This window comes from Sinocyclocheilus rhinocerous, unplaced genomic scaffold, assembly GCF_001515625.1.
Source record: "Sinocyclocheilus rhinocerous isolate Xijiao unplaced genomic scaffold, SAMN03320098_v1.1 scaffold1095, whole genome shotgun sequence".
NCBI classification, from domain to species: domain Eukaryota; kingdom Metazoa; phylum Chordata; class Actinopteri; order Cypriniformes; family Cyprinidae; genus Sinocyclocheilus; species Sinocyclocheilus rhinocerous.
The window spans coordinates 83,726-101,523 of NW_015628319.1; the positions used below are offsets into that span (position 1 = coordinate 83,726).

A 17,798-nucleotide genomic window follows, 5' to 3' on the forward strand; every position below is an offset into this window, starting at 1 on the left:
CTAATCTAATCTAATCTATAATATAATATCTAATATAATATAATATAGGTAATTAAAATGGATTAAATAAAAATAAAATAAAAATAAAATCAATTAATATTTAAAATAAAAATGTAAATGTATTTATTCATTTCTGGGTGAAATATTCTTCATGGTAGGTCTGTTTTAAAAAAGTTTTATATGTATTGTTTTGTTAAAGTTTTTCTCTGGAGAAATTGAATGGGATTTTTTTTATTTGGAAAACCCCCTCAATGAAAAATAATCTTGGAAACTGGATTTTTTCCCAGTACCTTCAGACACTTGCATGGAGCTCTCAACACCTCTCTGCTTGTCTTCGTCTGAGTTTGAGGATGTTGTGTTTGAGGAGGATTGGCACTTTCTCTTCATTGTAATGGGCACGTTACAGCTCTCCAAATACCTGACGGAGAGAGAAAGACGTCAGTGGAAATGAGGTTTACAAATGACTAACCAGGCTGAATGTAACACAAAAGCCCATCTAATCTGCTTTGTTTTGTATTTATTACATTGTTTTCTACTATTATGTCCCTATAATCATTTGATTATTGTGGTTTAAGTGTACAACACACGTCAAAATCCTATTACTTTTGCTCTAATCTCTTTGAAATCTGTCATTGAAAATATTGCCAACGAAAATCTAAGTATGTTTGCAGTAAATATTTGCAAACAAAATATTAGCAAATAATTGTAAACTTTATGAGGGATTAAAAAAAAAAACAGTCAAATGCATTACAACTAAGCATGATGCAATTTTGTGTCATCTTCCATTGATTTAGGCTTTAGGCTAAACATGTAGAACGATTATCCTGCTGAGAAAGAGTGCTAATGAGACTTCACATCCTGCGGAACCTAATGTTCTCTGCAGACTCACGAAAACAAGTTCATTCTCCTTCATAGCACGCTTAATTCAGTTTCTCATACTCTCTTTGCGTCACAGGATCAATAAGTGCATTACATTTGGCTAAGTGAGTCGAGACAGTCTCTGTCCATGCACCATCAGTTTTCACCGTGATGTGACTTTAAGTCTTTGTACCTGATTACGCTGTCCAGGCAACTAATCTGCTGATAGGAGTAGACGGTCTGGTCTTTGAAGGCCAGCTCCTCTTGCACTGCAGCATGCTGCTCCTCAGGAGACCCTCTCCAGTTCACGGGAGCTTTGGCTCGAACCACTGGACTTTTCTGTAGAGACTCTGCAGAGGAAAAAAAAAGGCCTTCAGAAGGGCTGCAAGATTAGTCAAATTAAAATCTAAATTGTCTAGTGGCCTAGTGTGATTATTACCGGCTAGAATTGAATTAAACAAATTTATATTCAAAATATATTATATATACAAAATAATAAATACAAAAATATACTGGGATTGTAACATGGGGGGAAAAAAAATCAGAGATCTATCTAATATGCCGATTTGATGACCAACATTTCTTCTTCTTATTGATTTATTATGTTGCGTAATACTTTTGTGATACTTTTTTTTTTACTTTTTAGGATTCTTTGATGAATAGAAAGTTCAAAAGAAAAGCATTTATTTGAAATATAAATCTTTTGTAACATTATAAACGTCTTTACTGTCACTTTTGTATCAATTTAATGAATCATTGCAGTATAAAAGTATTCATTTCTTAAAATAAATACACACAAATATAAAATTTGAAAATCTTAATAAGCCCAAACTTTTGAACAGTAGTGTATTTAAACAATTTAAATAAACAATATAGAAAATCTATATTATATTATATTAGATTAAAATGATTAACATGCTGCATTTGCGAATGGATGTTGGATGTGTTTCACTCATTTTTGGGTCAACTGAAAATTTGATTCTTTTACAGCAGAGGAAACAGTGTAAAGGGTTATTCAATGAGATTTGATTCATTTTTGCTCCTTTATAAGCAATAACCACAAATGTTTCAATATCACAGTTCAAATCACAATTGCAATATTTGTTAATATAATCACTCTCCATATCATGGAGCCCTAGTCTTCAGACACAGATGTGAGTTACACACAGAAGCACAGACTCTGATGACAGATGAGAGTGCACAGATGGTGGAGGATATTGGTACATACTAGTAGGGCTCTTCTTGGACTGCTGCTCCAGGTTTTTCTGCATGTGAACTCCTTTGCATATCTCCTGAAAGCTCCTCTGAGAAAACACACACATACAAGAACAAATAAACTCACCACAGCCTCTTTAAGTTGTCAATGCATGAATAAAAAAAGAGACCGTGAAGCATTTGACTTGCAAAAAAAACAAACAAACAAAAAACCCACTGAACTAGAATTCATCACGTGACTCACTGGTTTGGCTATGCTGCCATCCTCTTCCTCTTGTCGCAGGCGCGTTCCGTTGCCGTTACTTTCACTAGACGACGCCACACTCTGCAGGTGATCATTACTGCCCAGACTCCCATAGCCGCTTGAACCGTTGTTGTGCACAGGCTACAACACACAAAAACACGTTTTTACCATTTCTCTCACCCTAAAGGATGAAATACACAACACCAAGAGATTTTTAAAACACCAGGCATCACAAACTTGCCAATTTTGTAAATGGTTACTGAGAAAAAAACTGGGCATCATACACTAAACTACAGTCTGTCTGTTACACAGTCTATTACATGAATCTCTGACATCATAATGCCTTTTTCATGTAAATTCAGTTCCATTAATCTGGTTCTTTCCCCTGTGAATGAGTTTCCGCACCTGCAGCAGGAGTTTGTGAATTTGCTCCGTGATCTCTTGGATGTCTGAGTCTATGGATTTTCCCTCAGCTGTGGACGGAGCTGCAAACACATCTTCATTCACTGGACCCCTGGTAGAATGGACAAAATTATGGTTACACTACCATTCAAAAGATTGTTTCCTGAAAGAAGCCTCTCATGTGCACCAAGGCTGCATGTATTTGATACAGTAATATTTTGAAATATTATTACAATTTGAAATAATGTTCTATTTGATTGTAATTTATTCCTGTGATGCAAAGCTGAATTTTCAGCATCATTACTCCAGCCTTCAGTGTCACATGATCCTTCAGAAACCATATTAATATGCTTATTTGCTGCACAAGAAACATTTCTTATTATTATCATCAAAAGTTGGAAACAGTTGTGCTGCTTAATATTTTTGTGGAAGCTGTGATACATTTTTTTAGGATTCTTTGATGAATGGAAAGTTCAACAGAACAGCACTTAAATATTTTCACTGTCACTTTTAATCAATTTAAAGCATTCTTGCTGAATAAAAATTAATTTCTTGTAAAAAAAAAAAAAACTTCAGCAATTACGTTTCTTAACAAATATCAAGCAGATATATTCTCTTATTCATCTTATGCACTCACATGCGAACTTTGTGTCTGCCGATGATGAAGGAAACTTTGCGGCTCCAGGGACTGACAAAGCTGGACCAGCTGGTGTCTATGGTGATGTACTCTCCATTACGAGCGCAGAAGCGTATTGAGTGATCAAACGGCTGGCCAGCATACTGGAGGACTGATGGGACAAAAAAAAAAGAGATTTAGATAGAATATTTAAAAAATATAAAAAAAATAAAAGTATTATTTTAAAAAAATGATCCACCCCAATTTGTCCCAAAACAACTGACATATAGTTTTCTCTGATTAAGGTAGGAAAAAGTACCTTCCCACAAAAAAAGTTAAACACCACCTTTAATGAACTAAAGAGACAGAACAGAATGAACAGCTTGACTCACTCTTCCTGTGGATGCCGAGCATGACTGGTCGATCGCTGGGATGCAGATGCAGCAGGACAGGTGTGCCAATCAAATCCTGTGGCAGGTATCCTAGTAATGGAACAGCCCTACAGGAAAAACATCACATAACTAGTCTGACAAAAACTGTCAGTTTAATATGCAGGATTATTAGAGATGGAAAAAAGCAGGTGTGGAGGTACAGCTGTTGCGTGAAACACCCAGTGCTTAAGTTACCAGCTAATCATCATCATGTTGGTCAACAGTGAAGTATTAGCCCTCTCACCTCTCGTCCACATCCTGAAACACACAGCTGGGAGTGTGTGTTGTTGTGAATATTCGTTTGTCTGTGGGGATCCTTGGAGCTGAGAAACAAACATAATAACGGTTTTGACAGAAAATTTGACACGTAAAAGTACATTTCTGTGCTTAGGACGCTACTTTAAAACTGTAACTTAAATCATTTTAAAACTGCAACTGAAATCATTTTAAGTAGTTAAAATACAAAAAGTTAAAAATTTTTGAAAAGTATTTATCTATATGAGAAGTTACAAACAAAACATAAGCGGCTATTTGGATAAAGCTGTACTTATTTGATTGTACACAACCATTCAAAACTTTTTTTGTTAGCTTGTTTTGAAAGAAACTAATACTCTTAATTCATTAAATTGATTTAAAAAGTAACAGAAAAGCCATGTATGTTACAAAAGATTTCTATTTCAAATAAATGCGGTTCTGCATCACAGCTTCCACAAAAATAGCAAGTAGTACAACTGTTGTCAACACTGATAATAACAAGAAATGTTTCTTGATCAGCAAATTTTCATATTAGAATGATTTCTGAAGGATCATGTGACACTGAGGACTGGAGTAATGATCAGCTTTGCATCATAGGAATACATTTTAATATATATTCAAACAGAAAACTGTTATTTTAAATTTTAATCACAATATTACTGCTTTTACTGTATTTTTGATCAAATAAATGCAGCCTTGGTGAGCTAAGTTTAAATGGTAGTGTATAAAATATTAACTTATTTAAATAACTGATTGGAAAACATATTTATTTGGCACCAAGAAAGATGCACTTCTTGAAACATTACTAAGTGACAACACAACATAATCAGTAAATAAGTTATTTTTTTAATCATTGTCAAAAATGAATTGATTTGCTAAAATAATTAGTTTTTCCTGTTTTCCTCAATGCAACTAATTATAATATTTTAAAAAACGACACCACTATTACTGGTAAAAAAAATCCATTCAAAATGTAGAAGATTTTGTAAAAGAACTGACCTTCGTAGCCTGAGTGAACTCTCTCTGCCAGCAGGAGGCAACAGAACTGATCTTCAGAGTGCGCCGTATCCTGAACCTTCATCAAATAAGGAGTCATTCTGAAGGGATAGTACTGAAGATCTCCCTCACACTCTTTACCACCGCTGGGGAACAGGACAGGAGAGATTTACACACACATTCAACAAAAATCTGGTAATAAACATTGGCTCTGTCCAATGTAAGCAGCCTACTACAACCTAGTGAGATGTTCCATCCCTATCCATTCTAAAACAGTATGGTTTCTAAACAAATGCTTACGAAGGCACATGTCATGCCCACAAAACTAATTTCAAGCATTTAAATATAAACCTTTAGATGAAATGGTCTTTTAAGAAGCATAAATTCCGTTAACTTTGACATTCATTTTATAATGTGCAGATTATTTAGCCTGATCTGGCCTGCACACAAAAATTGCAAGTTTGATCACAAATGCCCTCTCAGAAAACAAAATCTGCTTTGTTTTGTATTTATTACATTGTTTTCTACTATTATGTCCCTATAATCATTTGATTATTGTGGTTTAAGTGTACAACACACGTCAAAATCCTATTACTTTTGCTCTAATCTCTTTGAAATCTGTCATTGAAAATATTGCCAACGAAAATCTAAGTATGTTTGCAGTAAATATTTGCAAACAAAATATTAGCAAATAATTGTAAACTTTATGAGGGATTAAAAAAAAAAACAGTCAAATGCATTACAACTAAGCATGATGCAATTTTGTGTCATCTTCCATTGATTTAGGCTTTAGGCTAAACATGTAGAACGATTATCCTGCTGAGAAAGAGTGCTAATGAGACTTCACATCCTGCGGAACCTAATGTTCTCTGCAGACTCACGAAAACAAGTTCATTCTCCTTCATAGCACGCTTAATTCAGTTTCTCATACTCTCTTTGCGTCACAGGATCAATAAGTGCATTACATTTGGCTAAGTGAGTCGAGACAGTCTCTGTCCATGCACCATCAGTTTTCACCGTGATGTGACTTTAAGTCTTTGTACCTGATTACGCTGTCCAGGCAACTAATCTGCTGATAGGAGTAGACGGTCTGGTCTTTGAAGGCCAGCTCCTCTTGCACTGCAGCATGCTGCTCCTCAGGAGACCCTCTCCAGTTCACGGGAGCTTTGGCTCGAACCACTGGACTTTTCTGTAGAGACTCTGCAGAGGAAAAAAAAAGGCCTTCAGAAGGGCTGCAAGATTAGTCAAATTAAAATCTAAATTGTCTAGTGGCCTAGTGTGATTATTACCGGCTAGAATTGAATTAAACAAATTTATATTCAAAATATATTATATATACAAAATAATAAATACAAAAATATACTGGGATTGTAACATGGGGGGAAAAAAAATCAGAGATCTATCTAATATGCCGATTTGATGACCAACATTTCTTCTTCTTATTGATTTATTATGTTGCGTAATACTTTTGTGATACTTTTTTTTTTACTTTTTAGGATTCTTTGATGAATAGAAAGTTCAAAAGAAAAGCATTTATTTGAAATATAAATCTTTTGTAACATTATAAACGTCTTTACTGTCACTTTTGTATCAATTTAATGAATCATTGCAGTATAAAAGTATTCATTTCTTAAAATAAATACACACAAATATAAAATTTGAAAATCTTAATAAGCCCAAACTTTTGAACAGTAGTGTATTTAAACAATTTAAATAAACAATATAGAAAATCTATATTATATTATATTAGATTAAAATGATTAACATGCTGCATTTGCGAATGGATGTTGGATGTGTTTCACTCATTTTTGTGTCAACTGAAAATTTGATTCTTTTACAGCAGAGGAAACAGTGTAAAGGGTTATTCAATGAGATTTGATGCATTTTTGCTCCTTTATAAGCAATAACCACAAATGTTTCAATATCACAGTTCAAATCACAATTGCAATATTTGTTAATATAATCACTCTCCATATCATGGAGCCCTAGTCTTCAGACACAGATGTGAGTTACACACAGAAGCACAGACTCTGATGACAGATGAGAGTGCACAGATGGTGGAGGATATTGGTACATACTAGTAGGGCTCTTCTTGGACTGCTGCTCCAGGTTTTTCTGCATGTGAACTCCTTTGCATATCTCCTGAAAGCTCCTCTGAGAAAACACACACATACAAGAACAAATAAACTCACCACAGCCTCTTTAAGTTGTCAATGCATGAATAAAAAAAGAGACCGTGAAGCATTTGACTTGCAAAAAAAACAAACAAACAAAAAACCCACTGAACTAGAATTCATCACGTGACTCACTGGTTTGGCTATGCTGCCATCCTCTTCCTCTTGTCGCAGGCGCGTTCCGTTGCCGTTACTTTCACTAGACGACGCCACACTCTGCAGGTGATCATTACTGCCCAGACTCCCATAGCCGCTTGAACCGTTGTTGTGCACAGGCTACAACACACAAAAACACGTTTTTACCATTTCTCTCACCCTAAAGGATGAAATACACAACACCAAGAGATTTTTAAAACACCAGGCATCACAAACTTGCCAATTTTGTAAATGGTTACTGAGAAAAAAACTGGGCATCATACACTAAACTACAGTCTGTCTGTTACACAGTCTATTACATGAATCTCTGACATCATAATGCCTTTTTCATGTAAATTCAGTTCCATTAATCTGGTTCTTTCCCCTGTGAATGAGTTTCCGCACCTGCAGCAGGAGTTTGTGAATTTGCTCCGTGATCTCTTGGATGTCTGAGTCTATGGATTTTCCCTCAGCTGTGGACGGAGCTGCAAACACATCTTCATTCACTGGACCCCTGGTAGAATGGACAAAATTATGGTTACACTACCATTCAAAAGATTGTTTCCTGAAAGAAGCCTCTCATGTGCACCAAGGCTGCATGTATTTGATACAGTAATATTTTGAAATATTATTACAATTTGAAATAATGTTCTATTTGATTGTAATTTATTCCTGTGATGCAAAAAGCTGAATTTTCAGCATCATTACTCCAGCCTTCAGTGTCACATGATCCTTCAGAAACCATATTAATATGCTTATTTGCTGCACAAGAAACATTTCTTATTATTATCATCAAAAGTTGGAAACAGTTGTGCTGCTTAATATTTTTGTGGAAGCTGTGATACATTTTTTTAGGATTCTTTGATGAATGGAAAGTTCAACAGAACAGCACTTAAATATTTTCACTGTCACTTTTAATCAATTTAAAGCATTCTTGCTGAATAAAAATTAATTTCTTGTAAAAAAAAAAAAAACTTCAGCAATTACGTTTCTTAACAAATATCAAGCAGATATATTCTCTTATTCATCTTATGCACTCACATGCGAACTTTGTGTCTGCCGATGATGAAGGAAACTTTGCGGCTCCAGGGACTGACAAAGCTGGACCAGCTGGTGTCTATGGTGATGTACTCTCCATTACGAGCGCAGAAGCGTATTGAGTGATCAAACGGCTGGCCAGCATACTGGAGGACTGATGGGACAAAAAAAAAAGAGATTTAGATAGAATATTTAAAAAATATAAAAAAAATAAAAGTATTATTTTAAAAAAATGATCCACCCCAATTTGTCCCAAAACAACTGACATATAGTTTTCTCTGATTAAGGTAGGAAAAAGTACCTTCCCACAAAAAAAGTTAAACACCACCTTTAATGAACTAAAGAGACAGAACAGAATGAACAGCTTGACTCACTCTTCCTGTGGATGCCGAGCATGACTGGTCGATCGCTGGGATGCAGATGCAGCAGGACAGGTGTGCCAATCAAATCCTGTGGCAGGTATCCTAGTAATGGAACAGCCCTACAGGAAAAACATCACATAACTAGTCTGACAAAAACTGTCAGTTTAATATGCAGGATTATTAGAGATGGAAAAAAGCAGGTGTGGAGGTACAGCTGTTGCGTGAAACACCCAGTGCTTAAGTTACCAGCTAATCATCATCATGTTGGTCAACAGTGAAGTATTAGCCCTCTCACCTCTCGTCCACATCCTGAAACACACAGCTGGGAGTGTGTGTTGTTGTGAATATTCGTTTGTCTGTGGGGATCCTTGGAGCTGAGAAACAAACATCATAACGGTTTTGACAGAAAATTTGACACGTAAAAGTACATTTCTGTGCTTAGGACGCTACTTTAAAACTGTAACTTAAATCATTTTAAAACTGCAACTGAAATCATTTTAAGTAGTTAAAATACAAAAAGTTAAAAATTTTTGAAAAGTATTTATCTATATGAGAAGTTACAAACAAAACATAAGCGGCTATTTGGATAAAGCTGTACTTATTTGATTGTACACAACCATTCAAAACTTTTTTTGTTAGCTTGTTTTGAAAGAAACTAATACTCTTAATTCATTAAATTGATTTAAAAAGTAACAGAAAAGCCATGTATGTTACAAAAGATTTCTATTTCAAATAAATGCGGTTCTGCATCACAGCTTCCACAAAAATAGCAAGTAGTACAACTGTTGTCAACACTGATAATAACAAGAAATGTTTCTTGATCAGCAAATTTTCATATTAGAATGATTTCTGAAGGATCATGTGACACTGAGGACTGGAGTAATGATCAGCTTTGCATCATAGGAATACATTTTAATATATATTCAAACAGAAAACTGTTATTTTAAATTTTAATCACAATATTACTGCTTTTACTGTATTTTTGATCAAATAAATGCAGCCTTGGTGAGCTAAGTTTAAATGGTAGTGTATAAAATATTAACTTATTTAAATAACTGATTGGAAAACATATTTATTTGGCACCAAGAAAGATGCACTTCTTGAAACATTACTAAGTGACAACACAACATAATCAGTAAATAAGTTATTTTTTTAATCATTGTCAAAAATGAATTGATTTGCTAAAATAATTAGTTTTTCCTGTTTTCCTCAATGCAACTAATTATAATATTTTAAAAAACGACACCACTATTACTGGTAAAAAAAATCCATTCAAAATGTAGAAGATTTTGTAAAAGAACTGACCTTCGTAGCCTGAGTGAACTCTCTCTGCCAGCAGGAGGCAACAGAACTGATCTTCAGAGTGCGCCGTATCCTGAACCTTCATCAAATAAGGAGTCATTCTGAAGGGATAGTACTGAAGATCTCCCTCACACTCTTTACCACCGCTGGGGAACAGGACAGGAGAGATTTACACACACATTCAACAAAAATCTGGTAATAAACATTGGCTCTGTCCAATGTAAGCAGCCTACTACAACCTAGTGAGATGTTCCATCCCTATCCATTCTAAAACAGTATGGTTTCTAAACAAATGCTTACGAAGGCACATGTCATGCCCACAAAACTAATTTCAAGCATTTAAATATAAACCTTTCGATGAAATGGTCTTTTAAGAAGCATAAATTCCGTTAACTTTGACATTCATTTTATAATGTGCAGATTATTTAGCCTGATCTGGCCTGCACACAAAAATTGCAAGTTTGATCACAAATGCCCTCTCAGAAAACAAAACAAAAAACAAAAAACAACAAAACAAAACACAAAAAAAAACAAAACAAAACAACAAAACAAAACAAAACAAAAACACAAAACAAAGTCTGCTGTTTGTTTAATTCAGATGTTTTATGTAGCATAGTTTCACAAAGCTAAAGCTTCTGTTCTTTTGCTTCAAATTTCAAAATTATACAGTCCAACTGAAAAAAAAAAAACTGTTCATGTTGCATGTATGCTGCAACTTTGTGTGGACTGTGATTAAAATGCAGTGGTTACCTCTAATTTTAAATGCAAAGAGCACAGGCAAAGCCTTCATATTGAGACTTCAGAGAGATTTCTTTCATTTGTATTAATTATTTCATTTGGGATGGGTTTTAAAATGTCTAAATTGATACCTGATACCCTCCGAATTGGAATTAGAAAGTTACAGAAATCCTGTTCTACCACCCAAGTGTTCAGTCCGAGTTTTTATTAGCAATTGACTGTAATACGTTGCTCAACAGGTGTTTACTGAGTGCATGTTTTCCATAGTAATGTCAAATGTATTAGTAATCAAATTTTCCTATTTACAGGGAGAAAAATTCACCAGAATTAATTTCCCCAGGCTGATTAAAAAAAAAAGGGGAAAACTATGAATTAAATCATGGTGAACAGATGGTGTACAGGTTACTTCCAACCCTCCACACACACACACACACACACACCACACACACACACCCCACACACACACACACACACACACACACACACAACACAAACACTCACCTAATGCGACAGAAGAAGGATTTCTCTTGCACGCAGTCTGATGGTGACGACTCTTCAAGGAGGAAAAACAAGAGTGATGAGTTCAGGTTTAATTCAATAGCATCTTGTCTTTCAGAGGTGACTAAATCCGCTGTCAACTCAAGCTAATACTGGTTGCTCATTCGTGGATTCAAGAACAACAAAGACGCCTCAATAATTAGCCCTGGTTTTGTTAATGAATAAGAAAGAAAAAAGACTTTCATATCTGTGGACATTTGTGCTTGTGTTCTGTCTATTGCAATTATATTTGAATACTTATTTCACCTTTTGACTAAAAGTCCATAGCAAAATATGTGAACGATTTTGAATGATTCTTGTATGTCTCTGTTTTAACTTATCTAGGCCTATAGATATTATGACTGATCGTGTGTGTGTGTGTGTGTCGTACCTGCACCAGTGCACATGCTCCAGGACGGCAGTCTGTATGGTGTGGTGAAGCTATAAAACACGCTAACATCCTGCGGTGTAAGAAACTCCACAAACTTGGCATTCTTGAACACGTCCCGTTTGCAATTCAAAATGGAAGCTGCCTGGTCTGAAATATAGACGATCTTCCCAGTGATAAGTGACACCGCCACTGCAAAGATATCCTGTAAAACAAAGATCCCAAGATCAATGATTACGCAATTATGCAAGTGTTTCTGAAAAATAACCTACTATAAATATTGTAACAGGTCTCAGCAAATAAACTGGAATAAATGTACATTCATAAAATAAATAAACAAATGAATTAAATAAAAAATATAAAAAATAAGTAAATAAATAAAATGGCTAAATAAAAAATACATATACTTACTGTGTTCTTGAGGGTGTATTCAGAGGAGATGCGGTCTATCTCCTCTATGGTATATGATGAAACGTCAAGCCCTGATGGCTGACTATCATTATTCATAAGCAACTCGTAGTATTCTTCATTTGCTGAAATAAAAACGTCAAAACAAATGCATTTTGCCAATTCAGTTAAGAAATCAGGTGTATGTAGTACAGATTAAGTATGTGATATATGCCTAATAATAATAAAAAAAGAAAAACATGCACTGTATGAGCTCAGTTTCGACTGGTAACTTGTGTTGTATAGCCTCTTTGAAAACCAATCCTATATTAGATATATACTCATATTCCACTATAAATAAAGCAAAATATATATATTAAGTCCTTCACAATAATTGATTACCATTAATTGAGATGTGCATTGTAAAATCTAAAAATGGACAATCTAAAAATGTGCAGACATAAAATTGATCAGCTTATTAATCATGTGATGTGATGTTTACCAAGTAGTTCTATTTTTCTGAAATATTGCTTGCATTTGTTTCACGTTGCCAATGGATTTGTTTGGTCTTAAAGTTGATATTTTATGCCCCTAGGCTTTATTTGCATTGCATGCAAGCAAAATGAAACTCATAAAATATATTGACAATTTACCAGACAGCAGGACTATGGCCCTGTGATCAGGCAAGTGTTAGGCATGACTTATGTAACGATATACTGAACTTCATAATGTACTGCTCACCTTCCACTTGCCTGACGCAGCGCAGGGCATATTTCAGAGTGTTGAGCGTTGTCGACTTGCTGCGCTTGTTTCGCTTTTCCGGCGGCAAATGAAGCTTCAGCTCTTTCAAAGTTCTAATCAACTCTTTCTGCGTCTTTGCCTTGGCGGATTCTTCGCTACTGCAGGTGCCCAAAAAAACACATGCACATATATGTCAGCAATAAAACCCATTCTAAACACATCGTTCTCTTCTAATGTTAAATATAACTGATGTGCAATGCACAGTACACATCAAGTTTGACTAAAATTGTGTAAGTTAATTTGTAAATATTTTGAAAATAAGTATTTGTACCAAATATAATGTGTGGCTAAAACATGATTTTTGATGGGTCCAGGATGACATAATATAAAGCTTCATAAAATATATTCAAATATATAAATATATAAAAAATTAAATTAAACTAAATAATATAAAAATAATAGAATATTATAATACATTTATATTATAATGTAATATAAAAATAAAATATTATACAAAATAAAATAAAATAAAAATAAATTAAAATTAAATTAAAATTAATAATTTTTTAAAAATTAAATTAAATTAAATGTAATTTAAAATTCTACTGCAGACACTGGTAGAAGGGTCATGTGTGTTCGAGTTTAACCTGCAGCCGCTGGTAGATGGGTTGTCCTGCTCTGAACTGGCACTCAGAAGGCTGAAGGCGTTCGAGCTGCTGGGTGGCGAGAGACTATGAGAGTTGCAGCTGTAAAAAGAGTGAACACGCATGAAGAGATCATAAAACAAGTCATAAACTACAGACAATCCTTCATGAACAGTAATCTCTGCAGATCTCATTTTATCAGGCATGTCTAACCTTTATTGCTTTACTTTTGTGATTAAATGAAGTAAAGTGAATAAAGTGGCCCAAACCAACAGAGAATCAAACAGAATATATCTGCATTCATCTCAAATTGTTTGACATCAGGTTTGCCTCGGAAACACAGCGTATCCACACAACGAACATGACGACATTATCGACAAATGATTCATTCAGTGTACCAGCTGAAGCCAGTCAGGACAGGCTGTTGCAAGGGAATAAAGCCACAGGAAAATCAAGCAGTAGCTTCAGCTCAAAACCTCATTCTCACAGGAAATTTTCAATTATTGTGGACAATCGAACAGAAAATAGGTGCACCTGTTCCACATGGAGGTCACTTGGACGTTGCCCTCCATCTCAGTTATATAATCTTTACATGTCCACCATCCTTACTTTCCCTCAAAAACCCCATGCCATGTGCCATTCCCAGCCAGGCCACCATTAGCACAGCTAAGAATGGCTTGCATTGCAGGCTTCTAGTACAGTAGATAACTGAGACAGACCAAAGTGGATTGATTAAACCGCTCAACTTAGCACGCTGATACTATAACAAGTCCAAAGTCCAGCTACAGGTGACATGTGAGGGACATAAATACACCAGGAGTGATTCTAAATAGCCCACTAAGTAGCTTTGAATAGAAACAGGCTTTACACGTTGCACTTAGCTGTAGGTGAGCTAATTATATAAAGCATATCTGTGTTAGTCTTGCAGGGCAATGTGTCTCGATGCTATTGATACAGTCAGCCATTTCAGGAGGCTAATGAGATTGGAGAATTTGGAAGATTATTTATACAACTACACATGCAGAGAAGTGTGGCCTTACAACATGCTGCCTTCAAGCCTTCAACACACTTGAACAGGTGTACTAGTACAGGAATGTAAGAATATCACGTAATCGACCATTATGAGTTTTTAAAAGGCTGATGACAATGGAGAACATGATGGCCAATACATCCCAATAAATGGCAATATTTTCTGTATCACGTATTGTGACTTCATATCAATTTGTATTCTTCTTTTAAATGTTTTCACTCAATTCGGTTTTATTTTTACACAGGCTTCAATATAATACTTATTTAGTTTAGTTTGGGTTGCGTTTTCTTTTACCTAGCATAGTTTTGCTCATGATTTTTTAAAGATGATGTTTGACAAAATTAACATTTTTTCTAAATAATATATAGATACACTTTATTCAAAACTACGAAAACAGTAAATGTAGTCAAAGAAAATCTTTTGTTTATCGGTCACTAATCTATAATCTCAAAATGATCAAATATTGGCCATTTAAATGGCTTAGCCAATATATATTTTAAAACGGATAGATAAACAAATAGACGAAAAGATGGATGAACAGACAGACAGACAGTCGGATAGACTGAATTATTGTAATAATTTACTCAATCAAATTATTTGAGATCTAAGCAACAAAATTGTCTCTCTCTTCTAAACTTGATTTCTTTGCTTTCGATTAATGCAATTCTCTAAAATATTCAATTTACTAGATTCAATTATTTAGGGTGAATGTGAACCAGTCATGTGTTTGAAAATGATTTTTGCTAAACCTATAGTTGCAAGCATGCTTCACTTGGGACTAAATGAGGAGGGTAAAAATGAAATTAAGTGTTATTTTATGTGTTTTTGAGCAAGGGGGAAACTTAATAGTCTAATGTTTCAAGTTCAAATATGTTGGAGTTATTGGAACCGTTTAAATTACACTGGGTTACCATTGTGAAGAAGACTGGAGAATCCGCATAGACCGTGGACTGGTACGCATGTTATTACTGCTTAGCTCAAGGAGCATTTATTGCTTAGCATTTAGCATACTAATACGTGCTATTGTTAACTAATAGCTTGTTAGCTACCTAGTGTAACCCCATAATTCAATCATGTGACAAAATATATGAATCTCAATAAATTAATTCTGTCATGGTGGAACCATGGAAAATCACTTTGAGAGTTAATTAGGTCAGACTTGATTTCATGGGGCTGAAATTCTGTAAAGAATGTGTTTATATTAATTGATTCATGTTGCACCAATGTACATGATTAAATCATATTAAGTCAAATACACATTTTTCTGGATGGATGGATGGATGGACGGATGGATAGACCAGATCCATTTAGCCTCACCCAAGAACTGGTTGCCACAAGAAAGGCATGAATCACTGAGCTATTAGTGTAGGGAACATATCTAATGACGCAAAGACGCTCCTAGACTGGTTCAGATCCCACTCAAAGGGAAAGAATATGAGAATGTGACCGGGTGGCACTGTGCTCCAGCACTGTGTTCTGAGTCTAACAATTGAAATCCTTCAATAACTTTTTTATAAAGTCAAAGACTGACTGCTAGCTAAATAAGAGAAAGAAAGACTGAGGGAAGGCAGAAACATTCAACTTTTCCAGAGCTCTCATTGGAGCGCACCCATCCTGTACACAAGAACAAACAGTACGTTGTCAATTGAAACCATGGTGCAAATGTCTGGGAAATACTTACACTGACGCACTGACGGAGCTGGGCACTACAGCTGTCCAGACTTTCCACTCAATTGCCTTTTCAGAATGGATATTACTATACTAGATGTCTGGAAAACCATGCTAATAATTTGCCAAAACTTGAAAGGAAAAATGCTTTGAAAGATGTTCAGATGATTATATCCATAAACAGACTTGAATGCCAGTTTTGGTAGTGCCAGACTTATAGAGCAGTCTATAAAAGTTTCAGAAAGTTACAGAAAGTTTTATAGAATTAAAAGATAAAAAACTAAATTAAAGATAATTTTGTGTTTCACAGCACAACATTAGTAGCTAAATAGTTGCTCAATGCAAAATAAACTCCCTTAAATATTGGTTTTGAAATGCATTCAGTTGCCAATACCGCTGTTGTACTTTCTGCTGCATTTAACACACTTATTATGTTTAAATGCATGCATCTCTGAAAATAAGTGCAGAAAGTCCTTAGATCTTAGGTCTTGCAACTGAAGAACACACAAAGAATTCATCAAATGTCACTGCATGTCTTTGTCGCAGAATAGTTTCCAGTTGCCTTACAATAACCTCAAAAATAAATGAAGTGAGAACAGAGGCTAGAAATGACGTCAGAGTTACTTAGGAGACAGAAAAACACACTGATGTTGATGAAAAGGCATTCAAATGCTGTGGTTTACCGTATGCTGACAAAACAAAACTCCTCCAGAGCACTTCAATGGTTAAACAAATCCCACGAGTGTCTGCATGCAACCTCTTGGCATAGGGTTGCTACATGACTAAATCAATACTGCTAAACAAACAAACTGTCTCCATAGAGATTAATCTAGAAATTGTGCAATCCAAATATTGCATGTAGTCTGTCAATTAGTTTGAAGTCATTATATAGTAGCTGCATGCAAATCATTAAAAATAACAAACATAATGCTCTATATAATTAGTAATAGTAGTAAGCAATAGTAGGCATGTCAAAAAGCAAGATATGCTAACTTTGCAAAATATATTTTATCTATCCACCATCAGTTCCAAAAAAACAAATGCAGTAGTCCTGAGAGGTCAAATGGTGTAGCAGAGTATTTTTTTGATATTATTTTAAATCTTCTTTAAACACATTGTTCTGTTACATATCCTTACAACATTTTAGCCACATATTAATTATGTTAACTAGACGTGCTCACGACCTGCCTAGAGATGTGTTTATGCTGAAATATACTATTATACTAAATTGTTTGCATTTATGGAGTTGGCTTGTCCGTTTTGTGCTTCACATTTTGTGCATTGTGGGATTTTTCAGGAAGCGAAAGTTCCAGTGCACTGGAAAGATTTCGCAATTGACATAGCCTTTAAAATGACCGACTTCCTGATCAGTGCCATGCCTAATAAGCTAATTAAGATGCACCCAGGGCCTTTGAGGCACCCAGAAATAAATAATATAATAATATAAGTGACGTGACATGACATGACATGTGACATGTGGCCAAGTATGGTGACCCATACTCGGAATTAGTGCTCTGCATTTAACCCATCCAAAGTGCACACACACAGCAGTGAACACACACACACACACCGTGAACACACACCCGGAGCAGTGGGCAGCCATTTATGCTGCGGCGCCCGGGGAGCAGTTGGGGGTT

General features: G+C 35.1%; 1 protein-coding gene across 1 annotated transcript in view; it reads right to left on the reverse strand.

Moving 5' to 3' along the window:
- LOC107737392 (period circadian protein homolog 2-like) overlaps positions 1 to 17,798 on the reverse strand; it is a 32,654-nt gene that overhangs the window by 8,974 nt on the left and 5,882 nt on the right. The window contains exons 3-16 of the mRNA XM_016548883.1: positions 13,467 to 13,565; positions 12,820 to 12,977; positions 12,103 to 12,224; positions 11,695 to 11,896; positions 11,268 to 11,319; positions 10,032 to 10,174; positions 9,022 to 9,100; positions 8,739 to 8,845; positions 8,368 to 8,518; positions 7,732 to 7,840; positions 7,327 to 7,467; positions 7,096 to 7,171; positions 6,061 to 6,217; positions 291 to 418 (exon numbers count right to left, since the gene is read on the reverse strand). Of these exons, the coding sequence (XP_016404369.1) occupies positions 291 to 418; positions 6,061 to 6,217; positions 7,096 to 7,171; positions 7,327 to 7,467; positions 7,732 to 7,840; positions 8,368 to 8,518; positions 8,739 to 8,845; positions 9,022 to 9,100; positions 10,032 to 10,174; positions 11,268 to 11,319; positions 11,695 to 11,896; positions 12,103 to 12,224; positions 12,820 to 12,977; positions 13,467 to 13,565 (1,724 nt within the window). The remainder of the gene's footprint in view (positions 1 to 290; positions 419 to 6,060; positions 6,218 to 7,095; positions 7,172 to 7,326; positions 7,468 to 7,731; positions 7,841 to 8,367; positions 8,519 to 8,738; positions 8,846 to 9,021; positions 9,101 to 10,031; positions 10,175 to 11,267; positions 11,320 to 11,694; positions 11,897 to 12,102; positions 12,225 to 12,819; positions 12,978 to 13,466; positions 13,566 to 17,798) is intronic.